Source organism: Phaethon aethereus, assembly GCF_964289735.1.
Source record: "Phaethon aethereus genome assembly, chromosome: 1".
NCBI lineage: Eukaryota > Metazoa > Chordata > Aves > Phaethontiformes > Phaethontidae > Phaethon > Phaethon aethereus.
In genome coordinates this window covers 59,309,038-59,325,734 of record NC_138575.1, presented here as the reverse complement: position 1 = coordinate 59,325,734, position 16,697 = coordinate 59,309,038, and the positions used below count along the sequence as shown (strand labels likewise).

The 16,697-nt window shown below is 39.6% G+C and overlaps 1 protein-coding gene across 1 annotated transcript in view; it reads right to left on the bottom strand.

The window, feature by feature from the left end:
- The window catches only part of MYH9 (myosin heavy chain 9), a gene marked incomplete at its 3' end in the record, with an annotated part of 54,008 nt that overhangs the window by 20,343 nt on the left and 16,968 nt on the right, over positions 1 to 16,697 (bottom strand). The window contains exons 4-14 of the mRNA XM_082014241.1: positions 16,387 to 16,480; positions 11,106 to 11,198; positions 10,374 to 10,437; positions 9,710 to 9,808; positions 8,690 to 8,833; positions 6,417 to 6,512; positions 5,214 to 5,332; positions 3,991 to 4,143; positions 2,044 to 2,217; positions 1,079 to 1,252; positions 396 to 510 (exon numbers count right to left, since the gene is read on the bottom strand). Coding sequence (XP_081870367.1) covers positions 396 to 510; positions 1,079 to 1,252; positions 2,044 to 2,217; positions 3,991 to 4,143; positions 5,214 to 5,332; positions 6,417 to 6,512; positions 8,690 to 8,833; positions 9,710 to 9,808; positions 10,374 to 10,437; positions 11,106 to 11,198; positions 16,387 to 16,480 — 1,325 coding nt within the window. The remainder of the gene's footprint in view (positions 1 to 395; positions 511 to 1,078; positions 1,253 to 2,043; positions 2,218 to 3,990; positions 4,144 to 5,213; positions 5,333 to 6,416; positions 6,513 to 8,689; positions 8,834 to 9,709; positions 9,809 to 10,373; positions 10,438 to 11,105; positions 11,199 to 16,386; positions 16,481 to 16,697) is intronic.

The window sequence follows — 16,697 nt, the reverse complement described above, 5'->3', positions numbered from 1 at the left end:
AGAGTAAAATACTGAACAACACTGCAGAAAGAACACTAGTTGCAGGACTGAAAACATAGATTCAACCTCTTGTGTTTGAGCGTTGCAGCTACGCAAGCTGCTGGGACATAATGGTGCATTCATATTTTATCCTAGCATTCTTCATTTTAAGAAATGATTGCTATGTATGCAGCAAGCTTAACATAAGTTGTTGCAAGGGAACTTTTCTCTTGAGTTACTACGAACTTTTAATGCAATACCATGATCTAAGCAAAGGATGTTCCAGATAATGCTCATCTTGGTGGCTTAGTCTTCAGGGAAAAAAAGCAACATAGCTCATCACAAACTTTTGATGATCAAAGAAACTCTTCCACATAAAACAAGAGAAAACAATGAGATTTAACTTAATTACATACCATCTTTCCACAGCTCAGACACAAACTTATCCGACGACTGGTGGAGAAGAGTAGCAATGTTATCATTCAGCGGATCCATGTTCTTCATCAGCCATTCATCTGCTTTATAATCCACCTGGAGAACATAAACACGTCAAGAAACTTGGGGGGGATGGGACAGATTTTTCTGCAGCACAAGATGCAGAGAGACCCTGCAAAATCTGTAAAAGTAGCACTGAGGTTTGCACAATCAACAACAGATTACCTAATCATTCTTAGATTTGCTATCTAAGCAAGCATACCTACAAATTTAAAACCCTAACAAACAGCTGCATGTTCTGTTCTGTCAGTAAAGGAAATGGATTTGCTAGTTTGCACCACCCAGAGTGTGACACAAAAACCAACTGCATCATCATTTTTGGTGATGAAGTCTTTATGCAAGGTTTCTGAAATGTACCTCCAATCTCACCAAGTCACAGAAAACAGATTTAAATTGGTGTCAGTTTGACATGTCTTCAACTATAGATTTATAACTTGCAGGCAAATCCCCTTAGGCCCTGTAAGGTCCACAGCAATGGAACAGTTTCATGAAATCTTCCACTGGTTTCCCATAGGCAGACATTTTGGTAAGTAGCCATTTCTAAGCAGCATTATAAAATATAGCAGACATTCCAATGTCCATGTTTTAGCTACTAATTCTTTACCTTGCCAGCATAATGTATGATACAGAAGTCAGCTTTGTCTTTCAGCTGTTTTGGCTTCTGAAATTTGGGGTGGGTGCCTTGTTCTTGTACAACTTTTTCCACAAAGCTTTTGTCTGTTGCTTTTGGGAACCAGCACTCTTCATCCAGCAGGGCCAGTATACCGGGAGGTCCAGCCTTTAAGAAGGGAAACATCAAAACATCATTAAATACATGACTACATCAATGATTAACACCTTTAGATGTCTAGGGGGGAAAAAAAAAAAAAAAAACCCAAGCCTGATCCCCATCACATTCACCTGTTGTGTGGTATCAGTTCAACTACTTCCATACTAATAGAAATTGTTAATAATTCTTCAAAATCCTCATGTGAATTCTGAACATTTTTATGAGAAGGTCTCTTCCATGACATTTGTCTAGGTTGTTTTATGTGGAAAAAAGGTATCTTTTTAACAGAAGGAACACTATCACACTGTTTTCCAAATATCCAGGTGTCTAAATGCAGAAGACCACAGCAGACTATTTCACAAACTAGTCCTTACCATTGGAAAATCTACCATGAAATTTATAAATTTCCAAGTTTCATTAGAGCAGAATGAAAGCAACAGATTCACAGCTTCTCATCACACATAGTTAAGTAAGGAAGTTCACACTACTTATGGTAAGCCACACATACATCTAGTATCATGCAGATCTATATAAATGAAGACAATTTTGTGAAAGGAAAAAGTGGCTGACGATCTGTTTTCATGCAATATTTCCTACAGAACTAATACTAACAGCTCTATTGGTTACATACTTTCAGACACAGAGGAAACTTCACTTCTACTTCTAAGAATACCACAGTGTCAATAGAGGATTACAAAAGCTAGAAAGCTAGTTTCTAGTCTAAAGATAGAGATTATGTGCTCAATGAAAAAATTAGTGCATCCATTTCTTGCTGCTTGACAGTAGAACAAGAAGCTTACCGGCTTCTCTATGAGGTCAATGCAGGGCTGCAGATCCAGGCCAAAGTCAATGAAATTCCACTCTATGCCCTCCCTCTGGTACTCCTCTTGCTCCAGAATGAACATGGTGTGGTTAAAGAGCTGCTGCAACTTTTCATTTGTGTAGTTAATACACAGCTGCTCAAAGGAGTTCAGCTAATGAAGAAAAAGGTAGAAAGGTGTTTCAACAGTTGCTTTTGAATACACACCTACTATGCTCTTAGCACAAAAGATCACATCTACAGTTCAGGAATTTAAGCTAGTATTCTGTGTGGGGTGGACAGCCCTTTGTCAATAACCCCATTTGCTTATGAACTGCCTTTCCTGTCATGTGCCCCCGCATCACTGCTACAATCCCTAGGGAAGTTCATACACACTGTTCCTCAGACTTTGTGAAAGAATGTTTAGTTGTAAACAGCAGAAGAATTACTGCAGCTACTTAACTCAGGAACAGAACAGACTCTGGTTTTCTCACAAACTCAGAGCTGGCAGGTCCTCTTCCTAGGAAGAGGAAGCAACAGAAGCCTGAAGACAAATTCCTAAAAGCATGAGGACTGGAAAGTTTCTTTTTAATCTTCATATATAGAATCAGAGCAGGGAAAGTGAGTGAAATTTCTTCACTATCTCAGATTTCTTCAAACTGTAAGGACACAGTTAATAACCAAGGGTGCATTTTCATGTGAGACCACACTAAATATAATGCAGCTGCTGAAGAGAATGGTCCTGTTCTTTCCTCCATGTTTCAGTAACTCCTAACCATGTATTTCCACTCTCCTTATTTTCATGAGATCCAGCAACCATGAAACCAAAGGTAGACTTGATTGGGGGGGCATAGAAATATAAATCAACTTTTCTGTGGCTTAGTTTTCCATTTCATTAATAAATTGGTGCAATTCACCCTGCAGCAGCCCATGAGCTAGACCCAGCGTAACACAGGTTATAGAAGCTGCTTGGCTGCGATAATGAGGATGGCAGGATAGTTCTCTTCTGATGTGATTGCTTCAGACTAAGTGTAAAATTGTTGTTTCATAGACATAATGGTTTGGCCTAACAGTTCACTGACACCTATAGACGGAACTCCCACTTCCCCTCTTTTCCAACTCTTCCTTAACGTTCCTTCAGCTCTTCCTCTCTTATATTTATCCTGCAGCAGTTTTTATGGTCAGATTCCCCTTTGCAGACTGATTCAATTATAAAACACCCTAAGAAAATACTTCCTGCGGGGCTAGAGGTGAATGGTACAAGCAGTTGAAGCCAGGAGCAGCAAAGGGGAAACAAGCAAGTTCACACCTTTTCTGCATCAGAGCTATTAAATCAGTTTGCTGTATGTGAAACCACACTCTGATCCCCAATTTTCATGCTTCTTGCAGAAAGGAGCATACATAGGTCAGAATATACGTTGGCTCTGATTATGTCTACCCTATCCTTGTCTTTTCCAAAACACATCAGGAAGAAGAAGAAACCATACCTACAATTTTTAATGATGCTAACAGGTTTCAGTGAACCATCCTTTAAATGTTTTGGGACAGATTAATGGGATATATAATTTTAAGTCCAGTCATGATCCATAACACTACATGACATTTTTAAATACTTTTTTGTAGGTTAGCAAACTCTTAAGCTGTAAGCTATAAAGAAAGAAGAACACCTGGAACCATGAAATTAAAATAATTCTGATGCACATGCCAAAAAGCATGCAAGCACCAGACTATATAGCAATGAGATAAAACATTTGCAGACTAAAGAATGAACCAGTTATGGTATTAAATAATCTGACAGTTCACATCAGCAGGGATCTCAAATAACAAATGTGGAATACACATCCTTTCTAAAACTATACTATCCTTTTCCAGTTTTTAAGTCATTTCCTTTAGCAGTCTTTGTTCCACGGTAAATTGTGCTGAGTGCAAGGACCTGACTTCTCCTTACCTCGAAAATCTCAAAGCCAGCAATGTCAAGGATTCCAATGAAGGATGCACCCTGTCGCTTGGTCTTATCCAATGCCTTGTTGATACGCATGACCAGCCACCGGAACATACGTTCATAAGTGGCTTTAGCCAGCGCTTCAATGGCAAAGTCAGCCTAAATAGAAAAAAAGACAAAGATCAAGAGTTACATTATAATCCAAAGGCAGGCACAGATTACACTGTTTTGGCATCTAATGGCCAGCTGTAGTCTGAGATTTTTCTCTCCATGACCAAACTCACTAAAAAAGGCTCATTTCAGAGGTTATTCCCAATGAAAAGTAGATGGCACAGTGATACTCCATAAACAAGAGTGAAGAATATGTCTTATTAAATTAGTGTGTCAAAGCCAAATTTCAGGATCCTGCCTGTTGGACAAATCAATGCCTGGTATTCAGGAAAGGAAAATGATGCCCAGTCACCTCCAAAGACTATAGTAACATAGTATGTTTCATAGGTCCAAATAAAAGCATTTAAATTCTTTTGTAATTTAGGATTTGTGAAGCCAAATCCCCTCCTCCCATGCCACTACCCTACTTGTGACTGACACAAAAATACTACGTATAGTAAGAAATTAAATATCAAAATGCAAAGGCAGTCTGTGACTATTTCTAGACTTCATTCCCTTCCCAACACCTTCCATGTTATGGGGGCATGTTTATTTACACTGAGAATAAGGATGCGTTCATAAATAACCTGTGCAATGAGTAAGCACAGGGGCTTTGCTCCATTCAGGAGGCTACTACCTCCTAGGTGAGGTTTAATTTAGAGCACAACCCGATTCAAAAGTGTTACAAAATTTACAATCAGTTTCAAGGGTGAGCAGCAAGTTTTTCCACTCTAGTAGCCAGCCTACTCAAAACCAGTGCATTCTATATTACAGCAACTTGAAAATACCATCCTTGCATACAGCACTGAAGGAACTTAATCCCTTGGGACAGCCAGTCACTCCCCCCACCCCCCAGATAAGAAAAAGTGCTACAGGGGCAGGGTGATTTCTATCTTTATACAAATCAAGCAAGCAAATACTAGAAGCAATATGTGTGTTACGTTATTCAAGTGCGGTTGCCATATATTGCAGCAATAAAGATGGTTATTGAACGCTACAGAAACCTTCAATACATTTGTTAGCTTTGTGGTGGCAAGATTAAAGACTAAAGTACTTGTTCAGTTTTAGAGAGTGCATACCTGCTCTTTGGTCTGAGCTTTCTGGACATAATCTCGCCCAACTTTGATGCGAGGAGTCAGGATACCTCTAGTGAAATCAGTCACATTGATACCCAAAAGATGAGACACTTTCTGAGCAGCTAAACACGGTAAGAGGATACAACAAAGAGATTAATGTGCTTTTGTTTTTCTCACAGAAAGCAAGAGAAAAAGGAAAACATTCCTGCAACTGTCTTCCCAAGAGTCATGAAACAGCTTATAAAAAAAAAGTTAAATGAAGAACAGGGTAATGAGACAAAGAAAGGTATCTTCAAAACCAAAAAATACCCCAAAAACTCTTGCAATCCATACCATAGGTTATTGAGTTTCTCCAGAAGCCACAAAAGTAAATTTGAAGCAATACTCTCATAGCACTATATCATAACACAGACACTTTAGAAAGTTCATAGTCTGTAATCAATTTAAAGATACATCAAGTAACAGGTTTCTTAATCAAGCTAATCGTTCTCTCTTCATCTACTGATTAGTCTTTGAGGTAATTCTGTATTTCAGATTCAAGATTCAAAACCCAAATGGTTTACTCTCCTCCCCCAAATGCCATTTAGAGAATACTTTCCATAGTAATAATAGCCAAAAATATAAACACTTAAAGACAAATTAGCAACCTCTTATATTTCTGCAGTACATCTATAATGAAGGTCTAAGAGCTATGTCTTCCAACAGGTACCCTTCTATCATGTGAAACTTGGTATTATTTACACATGCAACAATGGGCAGTGCAATTAAAAACACGTGCACATAATTTACCCACTACAAAACTATCCACTTTACTCATACGGTTACAAGTCTACCTAAAAAGTCAAAGAACATTCCTTAAAGTCTGATAATATATGTTTGTAGGAGTAATCATTCCTAGCTGGGTTAAAACACACACGCTATATATTCCAGTAGAGTAATCCTTTTCATCTGGTCATCACATGTACTTCCTGCCTAGCCCTGTCACAAGAACAGTGACACATTCCTGCCCATGGGTGGCTGCAAACCCACACTTCTGTGTGTGTTTGTATGAAGGAGCGTGTCAGCTCCTTTGACAAATAATTCACTTTATAGAAAAATAGGACTCCAGCATTCTCTACATTCTGTAATACATTATTCTACTTGCAATAACTGCCTGTAGGCTTTTTTCTGCATTTTTCTTTGGGGTGGGAAAAGGAGATTGGTTACCTGTATTGTCTGGCATAGAGGCTTGGTCTGTATTACGCTCCTTCTTGAAGACTATGTTGCCCAGTTGAAGAACACCCGAGATAACCTTCAGCAGACCTTTTAAAGTAGTAATAATAATAATAGCTTAGTGTCAGACACCACCAAGAGCCCTTATACGACCCAGTTACTTTTCCTGACATGGTAAGAGGTCCTTCTCAACATCCCAAAGATCTTTCTGGAATCTGGGAAAAAACACTACAGGTAATTCCTCTACATGACTCCCATTCAGGCACAGGACTTTCCCTGTCCCTCCTATGCAGGACTACGCAGCGTGGAAATTTACCCATTCTCAACACCACTATAACATTTACTATAAAGTGGGAGACTTCTATGTTTTTTGATAAAACATCTGTTCTCTGTTAGAGGGCCAAAATTTGCTATTTTCCTTAATGACTACTGTTAAACACAGGAAAGAGACAGTTATTAAGAGTACAAACCAATTAAGAGAGGAAGATTCTGTTCCTTTAACCCTGTATCACTTTCAACTCCCTGTCCAAGGTCTGTAGTCCATACAGACACACATAATATATGAAGGGCAGCAGGATGTGGGCAAAAGTGCCTGTATCATAACTATCACTAATTACATGCTGAAGCACCCCACCCATTGCTAATGATATATTCGTACTCTTCAAATGGTGCACGTCACAAAAGCAGAATCAGATGCTAGAACAGGAAAGACATTTTTCAATGCCATAGTATCAATTCAGTTTTCACCATGTATCAATCAAGGTTCATTGAATAATAGCTTCTAGTTGCCTTGAGCAAAGTAAACTACCAGTCACTTGCAAAGGCTATCTCATACCAAAGATTTTTTCGTACCCTAATTTCTACCTGTTACAGAAACATTTGTTTTACAACAATATCCTCTTCACAGCAGAGCGAACAAAGGCTCCATTATATGCTACATCAGGACTAACAGAAGAGAAACATATATGTTCCTAGTGGCACGTTATAAAATCCAGTGGTTTGACAGCTGAATCTGGAGTCCTGGCACTTGGACAGACAGCTTATTTCAATGTTGTCTCATAAATGAGGATAGTTAGTGTTTATAGACTTTACATGAAAACTAAGTAAGCCTACCATCCAGCCAGCTACTGTATGCATTATCTTCTAAGCCTATAAGGAACATGAATGCACTTTGCACTTTGAACAGCAAGTGCAGAACACTAAAGCTATCTTTGCTGTAGTGGCTGGAACCAATAGCTCTTCTATGCGACAGCAAAGACATGCCCTAGAGCGTACATTAAAAACCCAACTCAAAAAACTTATAGTAGGACATCCTGGCAATAAATTAGGCTGCCAATGCTTTTATTCGGTTTAGGCAAATTTCTCTTCACCTCCACACAGTGGTTTCAGTCTTAAATGATTCAGGATATCAAGAAGTGTATTAAACTGTGGATAACAACAGGCTGGACTGTGAAGAACAATGGTTAAGGCACAGGCACATATTCCCTACAGCCACAAGAGCTGCAGCCTCCAGCAGAAGAGGTGGTGACTTCAAACCACTACAGATGCTTGTTTCAGCATAGAGAAAAGCTGTCCTAGTCTTAGAAGACCTTATACATTTAGAAACTGAGATTTTGTAGGACACTGGTTCCCAACCAGTGAGACAGATCATGAATGAGACAGGACAGAGCTCTGGTGAATACATATCACTGCACTTTGTGCTGGCTGCATGCAATTCTAGCTTCACTGTCATGGTACTAAGCTCACAGAATCAGACAATATTAATTTCTGATCAGCAGTTCAGTGTTAAGCTGGAAAGAAAGGCACTAAGACCAGGCTATTCTCAAAGTACTAATCCAGCAGTGGCTGGATTAGAGACTTCAAAGCCACTGCTTAGGGATAGGGGGAGCACACAAGCCACGCACTGCACAAGAGAATGAGGGGATTCTTGTATCTTGGATGTGTTATTCATAAGTTGGATATACAGCCCTCAGATCAGGAACAAAAACAGCAAGCAGAAGTGTGTTTTCATTAGTTGCTTGACTTCTAACATTAACTGTATAAATGGAAACTGTGCTGATAAATCCCGAGGTGCGTCACTCCAAATCCACTAAGTTTATTACTTGCACACTATTCACTTGAGGGAGTGGGCACCAGACAAAACCAAACCAACAAAAGAATCCAAAACAAACAAAAAAAAGAACCACGGAACAAAAAGAGCTCCAGAGAGGTATGATCTGCTCCATCTTTCATCTCCTTGCATTTTCAAGCCTTCAGAGGATTCATACCTATCTGCTCCTCATCTGGGATGCCCATGATCTTCATTGCCTCCATGGTCTCCTGAAACATATCTTTGTCTTGCTGACCTGGGATCGTAACATGCCCATTGGAAAGGAAGCGATATTTGTTGTAAGGCTCCAGCAGCAGATCAGCTTAGGAAAGAATTCAGAAAGAAGTTAGTATGGCGCTTTTTTTTTTTTTTTTTTTTTTTTTTTTTTTTACTTTTTAAAAACAGACAACAAGCTACTACTGAGATCAAATTTCTGTCTTGCAGGTGCTAGATGAATCTGGGATTAACCCCAGTTTTACTGCAGGCTGAACATTTAATGTATTTTAGATAAAATTGGAGTTTTTCTGCCTTATTTCTTTCTATTCCCTCTCCCCTAGACTACTCCACCAAAGCAGTGTCAATCATCATTATGCTTTAAGTCTATAAGAAGCAGGGATTAACTTGAAAGTAAATTTGCCTTTAATTTCAGACACCTCATTTGTTTCAAGTCATTTGAAAGTTTATATATAGCTCTTGAAATAGCAGCAACTATGAGAAAAGTCCTTTCCTCCTGTCTTTCCTCCAGATCAATTTGCAGCTCTCGTGCAACATGGGTCATGATTACTAGGCTGAGTTAGGTGCACTAGGATTCTAGACCTGCTTAGGTGCCAGCAACTTTGTTCTGTTCAGTTAAACGCCGAGTGCATCACAGTAGGACCGTTCCTGCACTAGAAGGGTTTACATCATGCAAGATGAGACTAAACATGGGACAGTGATTTAGATACGGAAGGGTGTAGAGTCATTGCTGGCAAGGAGGCAAGTGCAGGAAGGAACCAGAGAAGCAAGTTTTCAGGAACTAAGAAGTGCAGGGGGACGGCAGAGGGATGTATGAGTGTACAGAAGAAGTGGAGGAGGGGTGACCATATCTAAAAGGCAGAGCCAAGAAACTATGAAGAAACAGGTCCTAACCTACAAGGGTTTTGGACCCTCATGTCATTGTGATGAGGAAACCCTGTAACTACAACAAAATCATACTTACTCTTCAAATGCTCGCCTGCCCCAGATAGCAGGTAGTAAAAGATGTGGAAGGTTCTCTCCTCTTTGGCTTGACGAATTGCACGTGACTTCTCCAGCAGATCTTCAGAGAGTCAAGGCATATGGCAGGACATATAAATCACTTCCTAAGCTATGGCAGGAGCAAAACACTCTACTACCCGATGTTCTCCTCCTGCCAATTAACAGGGGTTTATGATGATTTTGCAATCATTATCAGTCAACAACCCACTGAGCTTCTGGTCTCAGTTCTGCCAGCCTCTGAATGATGGCTATGATAAGAGAGACTTAATGGACAAAAACCAGAAAAACAGTGGCCATCCATCCCTACTTGCCTTGGATGGAAGTGAGAATGGCTTATGAAATTCCAAAGCTACTCATCTTATCGGAGTTTATGCTTCCATTTCAACCTCCTAAGATGATCATTCATTCATTCAGAAAAGATTTTCACCATGATCACAAAGGTCACAAAATACTATATGAAGAAACAGGAGACTACAAAAATAATCTTGATAGCATAAATTTAAGTGCTTCCTACCACTTTCTCAACCAGACAAACAGAAAGTCAGTTGTGAAGAGATTGCTAGGTACCATTATTGCCACCTCTATATCCTTTAACTTCTCCTTTTAAGTGGCTATGGAAAGGATACAGGTCTCAATATTTGCTCCAACAATGTAACCGTTTACATCAAAGTTGATTCTGATGAACTTGCCCTAAAAGGAAGATAATAGCATTAAAATTAGTATTCATTCTACCTGGTAACAGCAGTAAACAGCAAAGGTAAACCTTCTCTTTTTAACCCAGGAAAGGAAATTCAGAACAGGTCAGACAGGTTTTAGGCAAAACATAAGGTCAGCCAATAGGCAATGCATGCTGATCATAACAGTGATTTAACAAACAACACACCAAACACTTTCAGACATTTCTGATATTCAGATAGCCTACAATTCAAATTCATTTTTCAGCCTAAATTTCCCAGAGTTTCATGTGCTAAATGATCTGGACAGTTCTGCCTCCCTCAATGTTAGCTTCAACCATTTTCATTTAGTTCCAGCTCGAGCTCCCCTATTTACCCCTCAGATGCTGTGAATGCTCTCCAGAACAAGTAAAACAAGGATCAGCATTTGGTCTCCAAGATAAAACTGACTGTAAAAACTTACAATAAAAATCAGCATAGATGATCCTGGCACAGGGTCAGGCTCCTTCCTTTTAGAGACCTATCGGTTCTATTCTAGGTAATTCACTGAACTAAATTCACATCCTAGACCAATTTGAGGGAAGTCACTCTCAGACAGTTGACAGCAGTTCACCCAAAAGCAGACCACGTCTTCCCTCTAGAAAGTGTAGAATACTGGCACCCATGCTGAATAGTAATACTCACAAATCTTGAGGAGTTGTCATTCTTTACTGTCTTGGCATTTCCAAAGGCCTCCAGGATGGGATTAGCCTGGAGCAACTGTCGCTCCAGTTCTCCCTAGAGAGAAATTAGAAATTCATGAAGTAGGTACTGGTTTACTGCATTAACTCTGGGTCACGCCAGCACTGAAGTTTCAATTCACACTAGCTTGGCATCTGTTGTAGGGAAGCCATATTAAACCTTAGGAGATGATCCCTTAAACCTTCAAAGGAGACTCATTAGTTATCTGGGCAAAACATAAACATTCACATATATGCTTTAATCCCTTCTTCAACATAAGGGCATCCCAATGCTGTCTTTCTCTTAACAAGCAGCCCTTCAAAGCCACCTGGCCATAACATCCCACAGACTTCCCAGGATCAAAGTGAAACACCATACCATCCAAGATCAGGCCCTCATCCCAGAAGCATCTTGCCATCTAGGCTGGAAGAGTGAGGAAAATCCTGTCTTGCTACTGCAAGACAGCCTTGAACTCTGCTAGCAGTAGGTTAAGAAGCTAGTCTGAAAAGGTCTAATGTTTAAAAAAAACAAAAAACAAAACAAAAAGCTTGCACTAAGAGTCTGTGTCTTCCAAAATACAAACAAGCAAAAACCTCCTTTGTAAGGAGGCACACCAAAAAAAGAGAATTAGTGGTATCCCACAAACTGCATGATCGCTTGCATTCTGCTGTCATATTCACACACTCCTCCCCTCAAGGAGCACAAAATGCTGGAGCTGTAGAAAAAGAAAATTCAGAACCTTTATCCCTGCCAAGTACTAGACCATTGGAACATATACACCTTTCCCTGCTAGCTAGAGATATACCCCTGGCTGTTTTTAAAAATTACTTGTCCTCTGTGCTAAATGCATAAAGTTCTATATATTTTAAGATTACCTAAAAAGCTTCTAGAGACAGAAAATGACAGTTTAGATTAACGTTTCTCTTTTCAGCAGTTATCGGTAAGTACTTGAGACTTCCTGTGCATAACGGATGGAAATGAAGTTTGATTCATGAGAACTGGAATTTATGAGCAAATTATTTAAGAGTATTGAATTGTTCCCATTCATTCTCAAAGTGCACTGTAAACCAGATTAGTCCTTACACAATCTCTCTAAAAATACATGCAATAAAAAAATGTTAAAAAAGGAAGATACTTGAGAAACTGTACAAAGAATTACAAGTCTTTATTTCTTACTTCTGTAGTCACCTCACTTCATGCTTGCAAAGCACAAGGCCAAACAAGACCTTCAGTCCCTGTAGAACTGCACATATATAGAAAGGGCAGCTTCTGCAAACTCTTTCATTCACTCTCAAGTATATATATGAAGGGGGTTAGACTTGGAAAAGGAACCTGAGCTGGGACATCTGATCTCTCACAACAGAGCTAGTGTGTGGCTTTGTAAGGAAAAAACCTTGAAATCTGGGTTCAGTCCTTGAAGGTGTGTGGCAGTCACATTTCCCCTCCTGTTCTGGCATAGGTACTGAAGTTGGAACATTCTTCCCTCACCCCATTCTTCCTCCCCATCCTGCAGTGAAGTCCTAGGCCTTTGTTTGTGACGCAATTTGTTACCATGCAAGTGAGAGATGCCAGCAACATAGCATTTCAACCCAACTATGGAATAAGGAGGGAAGGGGTTAAAAAAAGCCCATTTTTTTCTCTAAGCAGAAGCCAGGCTTTGACATCAGATCTATTTTAATTATTTGGCTAAAAGTAAAACTAAGGTCATGCTTAGCTACACAAAGATCAAAAGTTTACAGAAATCCATACTACAGACCCTACCATTATTTAGTACCTCAGGAAGAAAGTGTCATTAGTGTCAAGTAGGTGTTGGTAAACTGTAGTTCAGAAGTGATTAGGTCCCTTGAACCACCAAGGTAGCAATATGCATAGAGAACGCGAGCTCAGCAACACAGTGATATAGAGTGGGGGAAAAAGGAAAACGCTCAAGAGTTGGTCAAGTCAGCTCTCATGACTTGCCTTAGCCCTATGATACAGTGGAAAGAGCAAGTTCTAAGCATGCCATGGCAATGGCACATAAGATTAAGTGGCTGTGATTACTGCAACATATATCCATTCCTCACTGGTATGCAGTGTACCCTCCCTTTGGTTAAAAGGGAAATCCTTTTATCTTTAAAATTTTTGAAGAAGATTTTGGGTGGGGTTTGTTGGGTTTTCTGACCTTAAATTTTGACAGTCACCTTTCACTGAAGGAAGAGACTTCATTATTATTATACCATGGGTAATTTTGCAAAACAAAAACAGTACAACACAGAGCTGTCAGTCACAAGCTTTCTAGAAATTCTAAGGTTCCTATCATTAAGACACTGACAATTTTCTGGCACCTGTAACTGCCATTCCTTGACCTGAAACAAATTTGCTTAATACTTGGCATGCATTTAATGTACAATATTCCTCATGAAAACAGAAGCAGTAACAGCCAGCAGATCTGTTAGTCCGTGGCTGGGCAGCGCACACTCCTCAGTACGCTCTCTTTCTACCGCTCTGAAGTTACATCACCAATGTAAACTAAAATCCTTGAAATCTATCATGTACTCTGAATTTTTTGCATCTCATATACTTTTTGGAACAATTTCTGTGCAAGGTAGAAGTTTTGCCAGCCATTTATTCTTCAGGAATTATGGAGAAAGGCATCTAGAAATCACAGCTAGTTTAACAGAATGCAATCAAAACCCCTGAAAGATGGGGGAGGGCGTTTGGGTTTTTTGTTTGGTTTGCTGGGGTTCTTGTTGTTTTGATTTTTAGACTTTAGGGATTTGCTTTTGGGTTCTTCCCTGCAGTCATGTGACAGATTCTCAAATAACTGAGGCCCAACAACAGTTCTCCCAACAGAAAGGGAGAAAGATCATCAATAACTTAATCTTCATTAGAAACATTAAAGCATTAGCAACTATTACCCATGATTTTCTGATTAGCTGTGAAGATTCTCATCTTGAAAAAACTACTAGATGATTTAAGAAGTCAGTAGAGAAGCAGAGACTAAATATGAGGAAATATCAATCTTAACTTCCACAAATAAAGTTTCAACAAATGAAAAAAAAATGTTTGTCTAATTAGATTCAGTAGGCCCCAAAAGCAGCCTTAATGTGCTTAGTAGTCACACCATGCAGCTAGAAGCTATTTAGCTGAATATATTAATGCACTGGAATCGGTGGAAGCTGCCACCACCTCCAAAACAAGAGAGCTAGTTGAAGAATATGCTTTATAAATCCAATTTGGCTCAGATACTTGGAAAAACAGGCCTTTACATCCAAAACCTCCAACAGGAGACAGTCAAGAAACCTTTCTGGTAGATAAAGCACCACTACTTTTTATATTATCATTGGTTAAGTGCCATGCCTAGTCTTACAGTATAAAGGTTTGACACCACCATATTCAACCCTAAAGAATAAATCTGCTGTGACCAGTATACCTGAGATCCTAAAAAAATGTAATGTATTCATTGTCATAAACTCCTATAATCTGGTTCCACATTTAGGGTTTGTAAAGAATTGTTGCATAGAGCACTCTATGCAACCACTACCAATTAACATTCAAAGACTCCAGGTCTAAATCCTCTGTGGTAAGGCCAGTGCTACTGTTCAGTCACAAAGTGGAGCAAAATATGAGCTGCAGGATTTCTTGGAAGAATCAAAACTTAGGGGTGGGGTGTGGGGGAAAATCAAACTGGGGCAAATCACTAACCAGTCCAACTTAGAACGGTTTTAGTCTCCTAAGCAGAGTGCCTGTTCTGCTTCAGTGGTTGAAATTTTGCTCACGGATAAGCAATGGAAGAATACTTAACCTCAACCCCATGATTCTATTTTCCACAGTCAAAAAAAGAAAAAGAAAAAAGGAGAATGTTTCTAAAAACAGCTACTGACAGACCATGGAAAAAGCCTTCATATGTCTGAAAGTTTGGCACATAGAAAATTTTTTTTGGGTTGAATTCCAGAAGTTACTTATTACTATGTGTGCACACACACATAGTATGCCTGCATGCAGAGATGCCTTCTTATTTGTATACTCTACACACATAAGACATGCCTACACACTAAGCTACTATGGGAAAACTCTCATAGAGATACAGTAGACACACTTGGCATCTGGCTTTCATTACACAGCTCACCAGTGAACGTTTCCAACATGTTCAGCTCTGGCTAACAAGCTCACAGTCCTGGAACACCCTGTCTGCAGGGCAGCCTTGCCCCGACCTTTCTTTGCAACCTGCAGCCACATCTCACTGCAGAGAATAGAAAGCTAAACACCTCAACCACATTTATCTTACTAGGAACACCACATACACTAGATGCTTATGGTTCTAGGAAAGCCTGGTCCAGTTCTATTGCCCTGGAAGAATACTTCAAATGCTGTATCTGGAAAAATCCTGCAAGAAAAAACCTTAAATGCAAACTAGTATTGAGCACAGAACACAAGTATTCTTGACATTATTTTAGTCTCCAATTGAACATCCTCACAAAAAGATTACTGTGCACCACACACAAAAGAAAAAAAAAAATTGTGAATTGTCTATGGATTTTTTTTAGCTGCAGAAAGTGACATTGGTGTGGAGTGAAAAGCTGCTCAAAAAAATCACACAATGGGACAGAAAACGCATTCCTGGTGCAGAACGTGCAGTAAACGTGCAGCTCACCTACGAGGATACAACTGACGAATTCGGCAATAGTCCATCAGGGGAGAGGGAGGGGGAAAAAAATATAAGTGAGACATCTTTAAAGTCCTCCCACCATCACCACCACCCTCCTTTCATGTCCTGCTAATGCTTTGCTGTTTTCCACCCTTTTAATGTTTTCCTACAATTTTCAAGTTTTCAGCTGATGTCCACTAGCTTATCACTGTGTTTTCCAGTTTTGAGACAGTATACATAATAGATGGACTTAATCTATAAAGGTTTTACACTGCCTGGACTGGTTATACATCTGTGTAAAAAAATCGATATGGGTGATGCTTTACTTATAGCATCTCTTGCCCATGCACTTCCCACAAATCCAAGAGGTTGTGGATGAGTTTATCCCCACTGTAGCTCCACTGAATGCAAACGAGTTATGACTTAGAACAATGTCCCCTGGCTGGCAATTTTTGACAAACCTTTACTGTTTCATAATTCACTGTCCTCCTCAGTCCCCTGATAAATGTCTGTATCCAGGCTTTTATTGAGAAATATGGCTTTTCCCAACATCAGCCAATATATATTTATTGTCCAAAGTCAGCACAGCAATAAAGCATCATTAAACCTAGGTCTTACCTGGTCTTTTTTAGACTTGTGTGAGGAAGCAACATGAGCCAGATACTGAATGACCTTCTTGGTGTTCTCTGTCTTACCAGCTCCTGATTCACCTCTGTAAAGAAAATCTGCAATTCATTCATGAACAAGACGTAGGGGGACATATTCATAACCCCAAAAGGGCTACGGAGTACCTTAACTGCATTCTGAGCATTATGTCACCTCCCTTGAAAAAAAGGAAAAACAAGTGGTACTGGCAAGTGGTAGCAGTGTAGCTGGACTGCAGGCTAGCCCTCAGACAGTTTGCCGCTGGGTGCAGTTCTGTACACATG